Source organism: Athene cunicularia (assembly GCF_003259725.1).
Source record: "Athene cunicularia isolate RWA chromosome 13 unlocalized genomic scaffold, athCun1 chr13_part1, whole genome shotgun sequence".
Taxonomy (NCBI): domain Eukaryota; kingdom Metazoa; phylum Chordata; class Aves; order Strigiformes; family Strigidae; genus Athene; species Athene cunicularia.
Genome location: NW_020799117.1, coordinates 13241920 through 13261246, shown reverse-complemented (window position 1 = coordinate 13261246; position 19327 = coordinate 13241920). Strand labels below are relative to the sequence as shown.

General features: G+C 35.8%; 1 protein-coding gene across 4 annotated transcripts in view; it reads left to right on the top strand.

Moving 5' to 3' along the window:
• Positions 1-19327, top strand: part of GABRB2 (gamma-aminobutyric acid type A receptor beta2 subunit) — a 104191-nt gene that overhangs the window by 65484 nt on the left and 19380 nt on the right. For all 4 annotated transcript variants that reach the window (XM_026858202.1, XM_026858201.1, XM_026858203.1 and 1 more), the window contains exons 3-5: positions 16147-16284; positions 17487-17639; positions 18727-18971. In XM_026858202.1, the coding sequence (XP_026714003.1) occupies positions 16147-16284; positions 17487-17639; positions 18727-18971 (536 nt within the window). The remainder of the gene's footprint in view (positions 1-16146; positions 16285-17486; positions 17640-18726; positions 18972-19327) is intronic.

Here is a 19327-nt window from a genome sequence, read left to right as displayed (position 1 = left end):
TGCTTATTTGGCTAAAACTGCGTTAGAGAATTGTCTCAAGGGAACATACAGGTAGAACTGTAAAGGGTTTTCATCTTCAAAAAAACCACAACCCAACTTTATCTGTGCTGAGAACAGATTTAAAAAGAGAGTATAGTATAAAGACAGACTGTAAAATGAACTAAACTGAAACATTGTTCTCATAAGGCAGACATATTTTGGAAGTATGCTCCCAAAGATTGTTTTACTCTACGCTTTAAACCATTCACAAGTTAGCACTTCATAACACACTGTGGATTAATTTGCACATAGTTTAAATATATACTTGAACTAGATTTAGGTAATAATGTGCCATAACACATTATAGTCTACCAAAGTGAAGTTAAGGCAGACAGGTTGAAAGCAAAATTGTTTCCCTTGGGTTTTTCCTAATATGCTTCTAATTAATTTTCCTTTTTAAGAAGGGCCTTTCTTTGTTGCATTACTTCTTTTCTTTTTTCTTTTCCAAATTTGATTTTATTTTTGCCTTCCTGTAATTTAAGTGCTAAAATACTTCTGATCTTTCTAAAATGGAATTATTTTTCCCTTGATAATGCCATTTTTCATATGATTGAGTTTCTAATGCTGTCTAGTGTTGCCATGATGGTAAAAGCAACTGAAAACAAGTACTGAGTGTTAGCCTGGCTTCCCCAATCACCTTTCTGGGCTGAAAAAGTCTATTGGCAGATCCTCAACAGGTGTAAACCATCATGACTCTATTGACAATCAGCGCCATCTGAGCATCTGCCACTGTACAACTAACTTTTCTCAGAAAAAAATTTCATAATGCAGTTTCTGAGTTACCAATGACTCTGAAATACTGACATATGGTAACTCTGCAGAACACAGGTGATATAAGTGCAACTTCTGATATGTCTGCTCATGGTAAAAGATTATTCTCAACAAAGTCAGTGAAAATTCTTCAAATAAGGTATCCTTACTGATACGCAGTTCCAATGTAAGTCCCCAGAAATTTTGCCATTATCATGTACCACAAATATGACAGTCTGTAGATAACTTTTTTCCCCCCTGATATTCTTTGTTATTTATATGGGCTCTTTCATGATGTATTTGATATTCAAGTTATTTAGAGAATGTAGCTAGGTGTATGTTTGTATGAATAGTTTTATGCATTAGACCATGTATTAATGGTGGTTTCAAAATCAGGATATTTAAAAAGAAATACAGCATATTTTTACGTATGTTTTTAGAAAAAAAAAGATCTCCATGTCTTTTTTTTCCTGTATTCTGTTGGTTTTTAATGGATTGCTTGCTAGTTTGACAGTAGACTCTTTAAATGTTGGTATTATGTTAATTCATTATCTAGACTTTATTTCAAGTGTGCTGATGATCCTACAGAAAATGATAACAATATAGTCCTATTTTCCTTATTTAATGATGCGTCAAATAGTTATAATGAACAAGGTCATGAATACATTTGGGTTAGTGAAGCAGACAACAGTTTTATCAGTGCAACATAGATTTCTATTTTACTTATTCTAATTAAGCTGGCAGGCTGCCTTCTATGTATACAATTTCATCCAAAATCAACCAACCAACCAAAAAAACTTGGAAGGAAAGTTAACGGTTAAGGTACTGTCCACTTAGAATTTAGTATTATTGGGCCCTTTTTCCCCATTTGTCATAGTAAGTGTTCTACAGGTATTGATCTATTTTATAATGATGGTTCTGACATTGAAAGGTTTTTTTATCGGTGATCTCCAGCTATATGTACATAAGACTGCAGGGAGAATTTGCAGTATACCCAAGGAGGTGCAGAGGTTGAGCATGTAGCTTAAAGCTCAGTGGTACGTCCTCTTATGAGCGATACTCCTTGCCATCCTGCTCATGGGCTTCTGCTGTGTACTGTGCTTGTGACCACAGGAATATTGATTTTTCTGGGGTTGGGGATGACCCTCTCCTTTATGTTCACATGCATTTCTGTTTATGGCACTCATTAGTATAGTATTTACTCTAGTTAATGGCCAGACAGTTCCATCAAAATGAAGAGTCTAGCCTCTGTGGTCCTCCAGTAAGAGCTGTTTCAGTTCAGTTCTTTTAATTTTGTTTTTGTATGTATCTTTACTGACAGTTGTTAAACAGCACTGCGTTATTACAAGTTTGCAGACCAGGATGGGTTTTCGTTTCCTTGAAGAAACTTTCCTTTGACTTGGCACCTTTTTTTTGTTTCAATAACACTTGGTACTTTACAAAGCAAAAATCAGACTCAGTCTGTGTTTATATGTGAGTGCTTGGTACAGGGAAGCTAATAAAGTTTTTTTTAACTACTTTACCACTATACAGACAAGTTGGATGTAATTACAGACCTTGTGACCAGGAAAACACTGGGTTTGCAGCCTTTCCACTCATCTAACACCTCCATGAGATGTTCCAAGTCAAAGTGGCTGTTAAAAGCCACTTGGGACAGTTCATCTCTTCAGTGTTCCCACTTGTGACAAAATGACACGATAAAACTCTCAGAGATCAGTATCTTCCACTTAGTGCCTTCCAAAGATACATGTTTTGTATTCCATTTTATTCTTTGTCTTGTAAGAGGCCTTTCATTCCAAGCTTTGGACAAATACTTACCTTATACAGTAGTAGTAATAAAATATTTCATAATAAATACTATGGCATGTATGTACTTGTAACATAGACTGCAGCAGTAATTCAAATATTATACTAAGCTGGGAGCACCACAGATAGGCAAATGGCTTAATAAACATGTTGACAAAGTGGTTGTTAGATACCTGAGGCACCGATGTGCTCCTGAGCCATGACAGCCTGGAGAGCGAGGATGCTACAGAGCAGGGGAGGAATCCAATTTTCATGTTTACAGTAACAGAGCTCACTGTACTTTTGGCTTAATGCTTCTACACAGAAGCAATGTGTTCCCTGCAAATGATAATTTCCAATGTGAATCCCACAGACACATGCAGGATAACACTTTCTAAAGGAAGGACAAAGTTAGTAAATAGGAATATAAATGTAGATACTGACACGTGTGATGCAAATAAACCTTGGGTTGTAAGGATATGCTAGAAATGTCACTGTACAAGGAAGAAAGCAGTTTAAATAGGGAACACAGGCACAGGAAGCACAGGTATGGAATACTGTAGGCTCATGTGAAAACATGGTCAAATTGCTTGATTATCTTTTTTTTTTTTGTAGTTTGGAACAGAATTTGAGTCATAATTCTTTCAAGAATGAAATTGTGCAGTTGTGTCAGAAAAATAATGAAGTACTAAGAACAGCCTTTTCCATTGCTGCACTGTGTATTATACGTTACTGTATTATTCATGTGTTTCTCTCCAGTTTTTTTGAAGAAGGGTATTTATTTCAAAGGCACGAGAGAGGTGCAGTCCACATGGGACTCTCAGCATAAAGATGTAGTGCTTTAACTTTTGTATTTGAGGCTGATTCCCTTTTATGTATGTTAAAATACTGAACTGGATTCTTTTTAATGAACATTTACATGCAGATATCCTGCTTTTCCAGCCCAAGAGACAACCTTATGTAATACATATTTGCATATTGACACAGTTATGATACTAGAGCTAGAGGAAAACAGAATAAAAGTCAACAGAGTGCGCTAAAATCTACTTGCACGGAAAAGCTCCTTTAAGGGTTGGCATTATCTTGTCTCAGTCACGTCTACTTCAAGAAATAGGCATAGCCTTGCATTGCTACTCAGAAGTGAATGTTAGAAAAGTTATAAACAATTTTGTTAAAAACTTCTGAAATGTGAAATGTGGTGATGGAGTCTTCTTGGGATAATACCTGGGAATTGCAATGCAAACCGGAGGTGAATACAGGACACCACGTAAAAGAGGATATTACCTATAGAGTAGGATTTACCCGGGCTTTCTGATACATAAAAGCTAAAATGTTAAACTGGACTAGAGTAAGTGAACTCTTCTAGTGAGGAAAATGTGAAGAGAGGTTGCTTCTGTCAGTGATTTCACAGACATTTAATGGTGTCTTTGGGGCTCTTCAGGGTTATAGTCTTCTGTGCCAATTAAATGCAGAGAACTGAAGTAGAATTCTTCCTCCTTCTTTGACTTTGTCCTACCTCCTGTTAAAACACTTCCACTTCCTGCCACCTTGTGCACATCTATCCACAACCATTAGCATCTTCTTACCCGCCAAATAACTTTTGTTTGTATATGTTTTATACAACCTGGAGGGGGTTGGGTGTTTAAAAGAATTAATTCTCGCCTCTTTCAGCATCCTAGGAAGGTATTTGGGATACTGTCAGCAAACCTGTGTTGCCTTTTCTGATATAGGTGTGACAACAGAGTTTGCTACAGAAAAGTCCTCTGTGTCTTGGGGCGCACAACTCCCACTGAAATATTTTGGGAAGGCAGCAGTGTGGTTTCTGATACCAACCAGGCTGTGTGAAGGACGTTTAGGAACGTTACAGGACTATTGCAATTTTTAGGAAATACTGATGTAGTTCTGTCAATATCAGGGTCTATAATTAACATTCCTATAAACTCCATTCACATGTTACTTTATAAATCTCCACAACAAAGCTACAGGTAATTATCCTTGAAAAAGCTTTTAGAAGACAGAGGACTTATCCAGATAGGAATCTGTATTAAGAAAAAATTCCCAAATTATATATAAATTACTTTAGGAAGAGTATTCATTATAACTTATCACTAAAAGAAAATAAATTTTTGCAAGCTCACTTAAGTGTCCAAAACCAACCTTAATTCTACATGCGTGAAAACGTGGGGTTTTTTTTAATGTTCTGATGATATCTAGCTTTCATCAATAACAGTTTTTAGCATATTGCGTTGGACAGTCAATGAGAGCAGTGTTCCTATTCCTTCATAACCATATCTTTACTTAAAAGTAGAAGTGGATTAGATACTAAGATGTCCTGAGTACCACAGGTAGGGACAGAATAATATTCCAGAACGTTGCCTCACACTGTGTTGCAAGCTAACCTGTCTTAATGGATAAATATTTTTCTAAATTGAACAAATGGCACAGGCAGCAGACAGCAACATTTTCTTCTACAAATTACATTTTTCTCCTTCTGGCCTTGGATTTTTAATACAGCTATGGAATAATTAAGCAGAGTGGAATATTGATGCAGTTTTATAAATAATGTTAAGGTTGTCAGATGTTGTTCATTTTTCCTCTCTCTTTTTTTTAGCATTCAAAATGTAGACTGATAGTGGGTTGTGGGGAACTTAGATATGTAAGACCAAATGTTGTAAGGTATTAAAAACTGAGCTTATGTAGATGATGCTGTATTGATTTCATTTGTTTGGATATACCCCTCACTTCTATTTCCAGTTTTGAAAAGACCAACTCTTAAACCCAGATAAAAGGGCAAAAGTCCAACATACATAGTCTTTCAATGAAGTCTTCTCTTAAGTAAGACAATTGGGAAATTTATCTACCTGTTAGAAAACAATATTCAATGTCTGAGCCCCTTCATCTTTTCCAGACCATATATATTTGTTTAGGATACCAATTTTCCTTTGTATATATTTCAAGTTAATTTAGCCAAATGAGATAAAAGTGTAAGGATCAGCTCAAAACATGAGGATGAGTACAGTTTGCAGTGACTGAATCAATGGTAGGGTGCAAATGTAAGTTGTTTTCCACACATGATCTTTGTTCTTAATAAAAGGTGGGAGGATAATATAATTTGTCATTTACACCCACTTGGTGTGGATGTACCTTTTACTATAAAAGTTCTGTTCCTGGAAACATGGCCTATTCAAGAGTGGAAGACAGTTGCTAATAATTGCTTTCAAACATCAGAAACAGTCTTTTATGCAAAAAGTTGGGGTTTAGGGCATTTTCATCTTCAAAACTATCTGCTAAGAAATTCAGTATATATTTGCATCAAAGTACAAAAAATTGTTCCCTCTGCACCCAAGTAGGATCTTTAATATTATGCAAAAGGATAACTCCTTTCAAACTGAATCATTAATTATACATATCCCTCATTTAAAAACACATGAGATTTCATAGTTGATCTTTTGATTGATGAGACTACCCATGCGAAATCTACTCCATTTTTAGGTATTTTGCAATATGTCATTATTAATACAGGTATTTCCTCAAATCTGCAAGTTAGATACTGCAGAATTAATTTGCTCAGATGGCACAAGCATGGCACAAGAAACTTGCCAAGTGAAGACTAAGCAGAGGCTGAAAGAGGCTGATTAGTTTCAAGATACTGGCAGGTCTTCAAAATTGCTTTGGTTGAGGAAATGTGCTGTCAACAGAACAAGACCAGGATAATAGTATAGGACCAGAATTACGGTATTTTCTCCCTCAGGTATTTGTGTCTTCCTTCCACTCACTCAAAGCAGCTCTGACTTCTCATGGATGATATTGTTCTCACTATGTTCAGATTATCCAGTTGTTATGGATTGCTTATGCAAAAAAATGTACTGTAGATCTTTTAAAATATCTATGAACTTGATTTTTTTTTTTTTTAAATACTATGCATGTTTAATTATTCAGTCCCTTAGGAAATAACAGAACACTGCACAAATCCACTGGAAGTATCACAGTCAAACAGAGCTCTTGTCCACCTGGTTTTTTTTATGGATTTTATATAGTCAATTAATGTTTAAGAGATTTAAGGTTTCATTAACTGAATTTTGTTCAGATGAAAGTTTTTAGCCCTGTATATTAAATATGTGCACATAATTATCATCCTTTTTACACTGGAGGTTTGTGGGTATGGTAGAAGGTTCAAGTAGGCCTTGAGTAGTCTTGGCATTCTGACTTAGTCCTTCAATGTGTATACCACAGTTAAGCTTACTCAGAGATGGTTTTAGTTTCTTATTAAGGTTAAATCTTGTGAGCTGGGTGAAACAAACGTCGTTTTTCTGTAAGTGATTTTTGATGCCAAAGCCTAATTCTGAAGATATTTATTCTTTTTCTTTGACTTGATTTCATTGACTTAAGTGTGGAAGAAAATAGTTATGAATGATGCAGTAACATTTTCTTAAGTCTTGAAACATAGTAAATACTATTTTCATTTTGTAGATTACTCTGGAAAAATACCCATTCCCTGTGTATACCTGATTGCACTTGTCTTTTCAAAACGGTTATCTTCACTTGAGTTTAATGGCATTGAAATAGATCCCTTTAGAATTGATGTATTCATTTTTATCGTATTTACATCAGCTGCAGTTCACATTTAAATAGCAATTTGTTATTTCTACCTAAATGTTGCTTTCCTCAGCAATGATTGATATCATCCTCACACTTATATATTGCAATTTCCTACTGTGTCTTTGAAGATCTACTCTTATGAGAAGTGAAAGTAAATTTCTTGGTTCTTCTGTATAGCAGATAATCATATTGAGCTTCAAGAAGATGGACCATTGTCCTGGGCTTCTTAATATTCAGCTTCCCAGTATTCTACCATAGTCTACTTTTAATTACAAATTAAACTAAGCTGGTTTTTTCCCCTGCTCATTAAAAAGTCTTACATATAAGACAGATTTGTTTCATATAATTACTGGTGTGTTCAGGAACTCCTTTTCTATGTGATATGTTTAACAGAGAACTAATAAACTTTACTGGAGAATTGTTACAAATATTAATCTGCTTTTTGAAATTTACAGACTGAGGCATTTTTTTCTTTACAATTTTACTATTAGTGTGAGAAATAGTATGTTTAGCGCTGTCTTTACATTGGCAGCAGTTGCCACCCATGTTTTCTTCACATAACATTTTCTTAATGTCACCCATGCCACACGAAAATCCCCTTCAAAGATGACCCAGGCTCAATCAGTGCACAAAACCAACATATCATCAACCTTATTCTCAGAAGAGGTCCTCTGCTAAATGAAGTGGATTAGATAACATAAATTGTGGCAGAACTATGATATAGGATGTTTCTAGGTACTGTAAAAAATGTGTATGATTATCTAATATTATTTATTTGCCTACAGAAATCAGACATGTAATTTCAATAGTGATGGAAATCCCTGAACTTCAGATATTTAAAAATGACCAGATATATTATACATTATTGTGTTCTGGGATATGCTTAATGCATAAACATAGGACTTCATCTGCAGGAAACACCAAGCACAAATGAATGATGGAGATCAGAAGAAGAAGATGAAGGAGCATTCTTGCATGCGATTTCTGAATTCACACAGATCTGGGGAAGATCTGTACTCCAGGATACACAGGAAGTGCCAGTGTGTAGCACTGCAGAGACTGGCACTGGATGACGTGGTGCCCAGTTGTTGATGGAGTCTCAGAAAGAATATGGTTCTGGTGTGTCATCTGCTTTCGGCTAATTAGGCATTGTTAGCTTCACATCACCGGGCTCCACTGTGGTGCATATACTCATTTCTTTTGTGTAGAGGAACACTTAGACTTGCAGGATCTCCATGGTGTTGAACAACTTTTTAGATCACTCATAGTGGTGGGAGTAACTGAGTTTATGGAAGCAGAAAGATTGGAAGAAATTGCCAAGTTCTAGGAGGCAGAAGGTTTTTGAATGTTACTGCACTGCCACAGTTCTCCCTATCTGTTTCTGATCTCTCTTTTCCTAGAAGTATTGTAACAGTGAAAAATAACTTATGAAAGCATTTTGCAGCAAGTATCCTAGAGTACAAATGGTTTTCATTTAAATCATTAGGAAAAAAAACAGCAATGACACTTAATGGGTTGTGCCACGACACCTATTCTAAGTTACCGCTACCAGGATTACTGTAAGCAAGAACCATGAAAGTGAAACTTGATTCTGTTAATGCAGTGAAAAGTCTACTCTGAACCCTGGAATCAATTTGTAATTTCACTTGTCCATCAAAACACCTTTTTTTTTAATAGCTGTATATTGTCCTACAGGAATTACGGAGTCACATTTTGTTCTTCCCTTCTTTCTTCTCCCTACCCCACTCTCTCCAGTAAGGAGACATTTGTACAACTTGAAGATGATTGTTTTTTGAGAATGTTACCAATTTAATCTAAAAGTCAATTGAGGTTCACTGTAGTGAGAAAATTGTACATGCTCTTTCATATCCAGATCCGCAAAGCATTAGGGGGAAAAGTCTTTGAAATGTAAAAAAGAATTTTAATGTTTTATGCAGAAAGACAGAATTTTGGGGGAGTGAGAAAGAGGAGAGAGAAACAAGTACAATGTTCTTTTTCCAGTTTATCTGTTGCCAGATGCATTCAGCAATACACAAACTCTGACTTTTCTTCTCCCCTTGATATCACTCCACTGATTTCAGTGGGTGGTGACTTGTATTCTCCTCAAATTTGAAGATCTCTGCAAATTCGAAGAAACATTTTCTAACTTTTTGTGGCTGTGTTTTTGAACTAATAAGTCAATACTGAAGAATGAAGTGATGCAGTGAACCAAGTTTTAGTATTCTGAAAGGGTTTGGAATTTCAAAGTATTCTTTGCATGTTGCTTAATATTTTACAATTAATTTCTCTGTCCACTCCGTGAAAATGCAAAATTGCTGAAGAAATCCCTGAAAAAGGTGTTCCGTGATCTGATATATAAACAGAATTAACCATTTGTTTAATATTTCCGTATAGCATTCATCTCATGGTACAGGGCCTGTAGGTGTCAAGTTTCTCAATTAGTCTGATAGCCCATGACCTGCATTTAAATAAATTAATACGTTTAAGACTGTCAGCTAAGAATATTTTATATATTCTTAATAAAAACATTCAGTCTGGTATAGATATCATCCATCAGGTCTCTCCATTTTATTTTGAGAAGCTACTATATTGTGAATGGATAGGCAAAGAAAATCCAGTTGATAGCAGCAGAGATATGAGAGATTAGGTAGCTTGGTACTCAAGTCTCTATGAGTCCATGGATTTTTGTATATTTTAAAGTAATTTTGTGATTTCTTTTCAAAAATACCATGTGTATAATGCAACTGTTATTCTCCAAAATGTATATGCTATTATTCTCTTAAGTGGTTGCTTTATAACAGTATTTAATTCCAGAACCTGCTGTAAACTGACAAACTTCTCATTTGTTTTGTATTGGTGAGCAGAAGGCAAGTACCTAGGTAATCAGAAAGATTGCATAATGTCAGCTTTCACTGAGCAAAAATGTTGTTGAAATGGCCAAATTGTGCTTCATTGTACTTCCATGTGGGCAACATCCAGAGCTGCTGATAGAAGATATAACTAGAGGGACGCTCTTTTGGATAAGCTTAAGCAGATGGGGTTAGGATTAAGGCTGTTCCCAACAGGATCCTATTGTCTTGCCGTTAATGCTGAAGTAGTTCTTGGCTTGGGCATGATGCTGAATGTATGCATGTATTGCCCAATGCTGTTCCAGCCGTGCTCGAGCAATTTGCTGATGTTTTGGAGCAGAGGAAGGTTTATGCACAGCCTCAGAATCCTCTCTGTTTTGACCACATTTTCACTGTTATGCATTATTTTTGTTCCACAAATCAAAAAAATGTCTTATCTTTAGTCTCCAGGTGTTACCATAGTATTAGTAATATGGACCACTTGAATTCCTACACAGTGTGCACACTATGGATGTGGATGTGTATCTACGTATCAATCTGAAACGTAGCCCAGCTGTCATGTGCAAACAAAGACATTGTGAGGCAGTGAGTCCTACTGATAAAATATGTTTTAGAAAAGTTGTCATCTTCTTTTTCCATTGTGTAGTGTTTCTGATAACTGTCTTCTGTCTAAATACTCTCATACTCATCCGGTAATGCTACAGCTTTCATTTTAGGTTCTCCATATTTAAAGAATTCCCAAATATTCACTTCTCTTAAATAGACTGGTAGAAAATAGGTGGTTTTGTAGTTTCTGCATGAAGAGGTTTTTATTTTATGTTCTACTGGTTGTTTGTTTTTCTTCTACGGTGCTTCATCATCTGTCATTCCTTAAAGTACAGACAATGATAAACTCCCTGTCCATGTTAATGGGAGCCTGCTTTGCTTCTCCCAGGATTGGTGCCATATTACCAGGACAATGTATTGATTTGGTTGACTGCCGATGTGTGATGCATGACAGAAATGAGAAATTGAACTTTCTGAATGTGAAGTAAATCGTGCTGCTGATGATATATAAATGATTTAGGAAAAAGCAATCAATCAGATTCCCTGTGCTGGTAGCAGTGCTACATAGTACTCTGTGCTAAACTCGGATTCTTGCAAAAATGACTTGCAGTATTTTGGGGTTTAGCATGCTTTACTTTTTACATTACTGGCCTGTGATCTGATAATTTAGAAATACGGAGCTGACATTAATTCTGCCTTTATCCTGTCAATAGACACAGATAATTCTTTCTAGACTGCTTATTACTGCATTAAATTAGTCTGTCTTTAAATAATTTTAAACTGAACTTGTAAGTTCAGTTGGTTTCAGTCCCAAATACCTGCAGATGGAGTTTATTATAGCCACAGGTAATTGGAGTTTAATAACTGTAAAACATCCCCTAGAGACATGAATAGGCCCATTCTTGTTTCTGGCAGATGTTTTGCAGATATTAGACTTATATCCAATTATCTTTGGGTACTTCAGCAGTACAAAATAGTGTTCATGTGCCAATGACTATCATATTCTTTTCTCTCCTCTCCATGTTATGAAATGAATGGGATAATTTATCCTTCTTGGAAGAAGAGAGAATTATTTCAATGAAAGCTTGAAGGGACTTCCTGAAATTCTTCTTACTGATACCCACTAACAAGTCTTGTCATTCACTGTCAAAGTTTCAGCTTAGCAGTTCCCCAGTGTAAGTACCTTAAGCATCAGGGAGTTCTGCATAGTTTCTCCAGAGCAGCCCAGAGCTGCCTATTTTGGAATCTTTGGTTTGAACTTTTGGGTGACATTTTCAAAGGAGCTCAGGTCTCCTCAAGAAGTAGTTGTCAATATTTGCTTAGTATTAAGGCTGTGAGAATACAGGGAGAAGCTTAACCACATCTTCCTGGTAGAGGGGGAACACTGGAGCATTTGGCGGCCTGCTGGAACATAAATCCTGGAGTTCTCCTACGTGAACCCTGGTATGATTAGATGGTTCAAGGCCAAACCATGTATAGGCAGGTCTAAAAAGGTAAAATAAAATAAAGAGCCATTTGGGCTTTTTATAAACATATTTTCTCTTACATAAAAAGTGGTTCTTTTCTTGCTGTAACTTACTTTAGCTTTTATTTTGCCACAAAGAAGAATAAAAGATTGGTTTATTAGCACTGAAGTTTAACAGTTAAATTGCCTCAAAATTAAATAAATTACCTTGATTAATCCCACTGAGTTCAGTAAATGGTATTAGAATCTGGAACTTGCTGTTGAAGAGCAGGGTAGATTTGAGACAGAATAACAGCAAAGCTTAGCAGTATCACAAAATAAGAGTGAGCCCTCACAACAAAGTATGTAATATTATATTTTTTAAACTCTCTAAGGATGTTCTTTTATATTTTTCATAACATATACTTGCTTTTACATCTTAAGATCAGCCAATTTTTTTTTCTTTTTTTTCTTTTATTATTGTCTCTGAAAGCCTAGAGTAAGACTTGACAAATATGAAGTGGTGATAGGCAAGGAAACATAAGTAAGCTGTCCGCTTTTTTTCTGATGATAGACTTGTGACCAGAAAAGTAAAGGATATCATGACAACCTGAGGATTTTCAGGTCTGCAGGATCTGCACATATTCCTCGTACCATGTAACATTTGGACAAATGACCAAAGAACTTACTGCACTGAAGGATTTGTGCTTCACAAATGTGTTTTCTTCAAGTGCCTTACTGAAGTGGGCCTTCTTGCCATGAACACAGTCATTAATGACCTCCATCCATGTACCATTGATCTTCCTGGAAAAGTACCTTTTAAATCAAATGAAGCAGATCTAGTGGTACTTAAAATCTAGTATCCTGCAGAGAGCAGAAACAACTTGTCAACAGCCAGTGCCCCAACACTAACAGTAATTTCCCATCCTGTCAAGCAACTCCTTCTCCACTGAGAGAAGGTACACCAATAGATGTAATGGTCTGATGTACATCCCAGAAAGGGCAGGGACCCTTCTTTCCTTGCAGTATTTGTGAACACGACAGCAGCTTTTGCTATTAACAGATACAAGTGGTAAGTAACAATTTGCAAGTCCATTTACTGGAATACAGCTTTTACAGATATCCACTGGAGAGCTAGAGGATGGGGCCAGACAGAATAACACATTCACCTACAACCCAGAGAAGATGAGGGGAGTTACCAAGGTGTTGCATTAATAGTGTCAGAGCCAGAACCTGCTACAGACCTTTACCACAAGAAATAATAAACTTCAAAAAGATAAATTAAACATTTAGGTTTTCAAATTGTGTTTCACAGCTCAAATCTGTTAGTTCAGAAACAATGGTAATCTCAATTAGTGGCTCAGTACAAGTATTCCTCATTTCTTAAAATGTTCAATAGTTATAAGTACCTCAGTATTTCAGGTCATTTTGGAAGGAAAGAAACTTCTAAAGTATTGTGTTCTTCCATTGTGTATCTTTTTTCTATCTTTATACTGTGGAGGAGATAAACCAAGGTTAATTGAAGAAATGAGAGATAGGGAGGGAGGCTCTCACATAATTAGGCAGTCTCAGAAAATCATAATTAAGCAGCAAAATACATTATTTTCTCATGAGAACAAAACAATTCCAATCTTCTGGGTAAATCTGTAATTTGACTCTTTTAAAATAATTTGACTGATACTAGAGAACAAGTCAAAATCAGTTCTAACAATGGTCTTTGTTGAACTAGGATGCCTTACTTAGCTATTGGAAATCATTATGCTGAAGCTATTCTTATCTTTAAATATGGTCAACATGCAACAAGTTTGTAGTGTAAATTTCATCTGAGACAATTCTGTGTGGGGCACTAAAGGTTTTCCTATGCAAAGATGCAGTAAGTGAAAAGCAAAGTTCAGTCAATCACATGTTGATCTTCATGAGCCAACTTTAAAGGTAATGAATTCTGATGATTAAAAATGCAGATTTGAACATACTTTCTTGTACTGCAAAGTGTGTAAGAAGCATCAGTATGATTGTGGAGTCACAGATAATGCTTGTTTGATTACAGAGGATAAGGCTTTTGCTAACAGCAGTAATTTTGGCTCCTTTTCAGACCTCAAATGTTTTAGACTCTGAACAAGTAACATACCATAAATTCAAAGATTATGATATCTATGAGATTCTTTTGATGGCACTGTCCAAACAGAGGAGGGAAGCTAAGTATTACAGGAAGTTATTAGTCTGAATTGCATTCAGTTATTCCTTTGATGATTCAAGAGAAGGTATGACGGGAAGCAAATCAGTGACCATTGGTGTAAGCTCTTTGTTGTTTGAATTTAAACTCTGTTTCTTAAAAAGTTCTGGATATGTCAAAAGCATATCATGTTCCACATTGTGGAGCTTTTTCTCCCGTAACTGTTGAAGCTTATTTAGAAGATACAAGCCTCTTTTGGTTGATGTCATCAGCTACAGTTAGTGAACCTTTGGGTAGATGAAAAGATTAAGAAATAACTTATTTCATGAAATTTTTAAAAATTATTCTCTCATCAGTTCAGTTTTGCTGTCAATGTCAGAAACTTTGAAAGCAGAGCGGGTTCTATCTTCTTGATGTTGATGAACTGTTAAAAATCTGTCCTGTATGAATGAGAGAACTCTGATTCCTGAAATGAGTTTTCCATTTTCTGCCCTCAAACTACTCTAGATTAGCTGCTAGCCCCATGAAAAACAGAACAAAAAAGTCACATATACAAAAAAATGGACTTGCTATCAATATGTTATAAAAATGTCACTACCAAAATACTTTAAAACTTGCTGTATGTTGGGTAGAATTTTATGCTTGTTTCAGTGCTTTTACAGATTACTGGATTCCTATCTTCAAGCTCACTTGCCTTCTGCTACTGCTGTACACCTGGATTATACTTTTATGATGCATGGAGACTGTTTCTAGTTTATCACAAAATGCATAATCTGCATTATTCCTTGAAATTAAGGGCTATTTGAGCTCTGTGAAATGGTGTTTAGTATAAAATTTTGTCCTTTGTCTGTGGGTGAGAACTTAAAATCAAGGTCATATATATATATATATATATATATATATATATATATAATTTTATTATATCAGTTCCCCATAAGGTCACAGCCGTTACTCTATCTCTGAGTTGTTCTTTCTATTTTCAACAACAAAACCCTTTAAAAGGCTGCAAACCTTCATGAATGTCTTATTTCCTGGTTTTGTAGTAGATTTATTTCTGATGTCTACTGATCATTTTTTTATACCAACACTGGGGTATGCAAGTTAGCTCAAATGGCATTTGGCAAACCCAGATTCCTATTTCATGCATATGTTTGATGACTGTGTGAACATGTGTCTGTTCTGCATTTTTCTGTGGGTGGTAGGATTTTTTTGTTTGGTTGTTTTTTTGTGGGTGTTTTTATGCCATCCAGAGTGATGGCTGTTGCATCTGCTACAGCTGCTTCTTACAAGGGCCTCACTGAACATGTCTGTCTTACTGCATTCAAGCCATTTTCAGAAAGGAATGATGCTGGTTTTGCAAGTAAAATCTAAATGGGTTTGAACTAGAGTTTATACTTTTCATCCATAGTTAGATTATAAACTACACAGCATACAAAGAAAAATGCCATGAGATAACTGTATGCCTAACTTCTCTTTTACCCACATTACTCTCTTTGTCCTGTCCTATGCTCATCATGTTGCACAAGACAGAAGAGCATCTCTTCCAGGCATCTCTTGGTGACCTGGTCATGTTTCTGTTACCAGTGCTGGTATTTCAGCCCAGGGACTGACATTACAGCAGACCCACACTGTTTTATCCAGCCTTGGAGTTCCCTTAAGTTGAATGTACAGTTACTATCTATATATGGGGTGTGTGTAGTCTTAAATTGTTTTTAAAGTTTTGCTTTATTAATATATTGATATATCTTTAAAAAAAAAACAGAGATTAAATACACCTAGGATTGCCATTTGAAATTCTATTTAGAATGGCCTGTGCCTGTCTGTATGTTTATATCTATTGTGTTGTTAACAGTTTAGTTTTAGAAATATATTTGAAGTCATTTTCTAAGTTAATTCTCTGGACTGTTCTGCATGATGTCAGAAGAGATGTGTATCTTAACTGTTTACTCCTGTTTTTATAGATGGCTATACAACAGATGACATTGAATTTTACTGGCGTGGGGGTGATAATGCAGTCACGGGAGTGACAAAGATCGAACTGCCACAGTTCTCCATTGTAGACTACAAGCTTATCACCAAGAATGTTGTTTTCTCTACAGGTTTGTGGAGGGGAAGCTAAAAGGGGAATTCACTGGGAAGACTTTTGGAAATGGGTTAGTTCTCAACATGCAGCTCAGGATCTGAGAAGAAATTTTTAAAACAGGAATAAATTAGAGCAGCAACTGTAAATTTTGAAAGCAGTTTTTTTTACAGCTTTCATAGTGTATAAGGCATCACTCATTAACATATGAAGAGGATACAGTAGTAAATGTTAAGGCTCAGTCAAATAAACTGTGTGTTCTGTTTTCCTGTGAAAACTGATTAAGCCACTTATACACCTCAGCGCCCTAAATCCAACAAGAAGTAACCCAGCCTGTAGAAAATTTAGGAGCCTTTCTCTCACTATTTCTAGATATTTTTATGCCAAACTGTAGATGTATTAGACTAATTATTTTGTATTTCACTGTAAAACATTTAAATTCCTTGTTCCTCAGGATTTACAGTTTAGCTTATGCTAGCAAGCATATGACTTTCTGAAGGCTGAAAAGATGCGTCATGAGGAGGAGTAGAAAACAAGTTTGGATATCATAAAAAAAAACAAAAAAAAACAACAGAACAAGGAACAACTAGAACATTTCAATGACAAATTGTTCAACAGAGACAAGAGTTGGGTTGGGCTATTACTATGCGATGTTCTCTACCTCCTTGAGAAAGCTGCTAGGTGTGGTAAAAAAAAAATGTCTTCAAAACTCACTTTCTAGATAGGATAAAATCATCTTTGAAGAGAGTATAGAAGGACTGTGCATCCCAAATTCTTCAGGCAGAAATGGGACTTGAATAGTAATCTCTAGTCACCCATTTCAACAAGTGTTTCATACACTGAAATATTTCTGGTGTCCAGTGACAGAAGTCAAGTGTTTTATCGCTTGGAGGGGTTAGAATAAGGGTCATGCTGAAGTAGGTATATCGCAGCTTGTCAGGAAGAAGCATTTCTATGCTTTGATGCTCTTGAAATGTATTTTGGCTGTTGATGGTTGAATATTATGATTACTAGCACATATGTGCCTAGAGCATCCTTGTACCCTTAGAATAAAAGATTATTTAATCCCACTTCTTGCTAGAAATTCTGCAGCTGATTATCCTGGATCTTTCAACTCTGTGTGTACAGTATGTTGCATGAAACAATAAAACCAAAATGAGAGAAAGATGTTTTCAGGCTTTATACAGGAAAATTATGGCCATACCAAATACTCTCTTTTAGGTGCCTACCCAAGGCTGTCTCTCAGCTTTAAACTTAAGAGAAACATTGGTTACTTCATTCTGCAGACCTACATGCCTTCTATTCTGATCACTATCCTGTCCTGGGTTTCCTTCTGGATTAATTATGATGCTTCAGCGGCAAGAGTTGCTTTAGGTAGGCATTTTTACACATCTTATACAGTGTGCATTAGCTGAATGCCTTTTCTTGCTTCCGGTTTAGTGGATAGTGCATGATTTGAAAAATAAATCTGTTAGATCTTTTTATGTCTGTCTTGTTAAACTTCATATTATTTGAATCAGCATATAAATCATTACAATTAAAATAAAAATTAAAGTGATTTCATGTCTGAATTAGCTAACTGTATAATCATTGTAACCAGAATTAGGCTAATTGTCTCAACGTTTTCTGTTGGTTTACTGCTTGTTTTGTCTCCAAGAGAGTGCATTTAGTTTGCTTTTGCCCATGGCAGTCCAGAATACACATTCAATACTGTTATGGATTATAAATTGCTTTTCCTTTCAGGTATGACTTCAATAAAGTTTTACCAGGGTTGTGTAGCTAACTTCTCCTCCTTAAATTGAGGGCTTTTTTCCTTAATGTTACCTTACATTCTAAAAGCAGAACCATTTCCCTAATTAATCTCTAGAGTACTCTTATATCACTAATCCCATGTGTGTTTGTTTATGCTGTGCCCCTCGTCAGAGGATCCAAGCAGTTACAAAAATAAATATGAGTATCTATTGCCAAATTTTGTATAAATCAGACCGATTCCTGCCAGTACAGCTCTCATAGAGATAAAATAAATAAATCACCATAAAAGATACAGTTGAAAATCTGACATTTTAACTTTATAGAACACTGTCTGAATTTTACCAGGCCTTTCTGTGTAGCATTTTCCCATAATTCAAGACTGCAGACATCCTGAAAATTATGGAGGAAGCAAGATTAACAGTGACTCTAGGGTGGTAATTTGTAACTGCGACTCATTAGAGAAGGTTACAGCTTATCTGGTTAAAAACATACTCATGGAATTCAACTACTGTTTGTTTGATTGAACACGATTCATTACACGTGTAATTTTCTTTGCTGTACAAAAAATTAAAGACAAAGAATATAGACAGAGGTTTTCCACCAGGAAAAAATGTAGACTTCTTCAGCTTTAGCATTTGAATATTATGAGCCATTATGCTAGAAAATGAAAATTAATTCGATCAATAGACTTGTTAATTCTTTTTTCCAGGAATCACAACTGTGCTTACAATGACAACAATTAACACCCATCTTCGAGAGACTCTTCCCAAAATTCCATATGTGAAAGCCATTGACATGTACCTTATGGGATGTTTTGTCTTCGTTTTCATGGCTCTGCTGGAGTATGCATTGGTCAACTACATCTTCTTTGGCAGGGGACCTCAGCGTCAAAAGAAAGCAGCAGAGAAAGCTGCCAGTGCCAACAATGAGAAATTGCGAATGGATGTCAATAAGGTAAATTGAAATGGGGATATGTTTTTAGCATTGCCCCAGGAAGACAGACTTTCACTTCTGCCAGACAGAGCTTTAAAACGTAATTTCTTGTAGAAAATGAGTGGATTGGGATTATGATCTTGTTTTAGCTCTGCAGAGCAGTGTACTTAGCCACCTCAGCAATGAATGCTGCCCTCTAGCCTGGAAAACTGAATGACTCTTTTTCTAAAGCATAAACTCAGTGAAGCTTTACTGTGAGATGTTTTCTCAGTCAGGATATAGAGTTAAATATGTCTAATCTGTTTCCAAAGGAAGAAATCCAAAATGATGGCTATAGCTGATATTCTAGTAAGAGCTGTATGGAACGTGGGAAATAA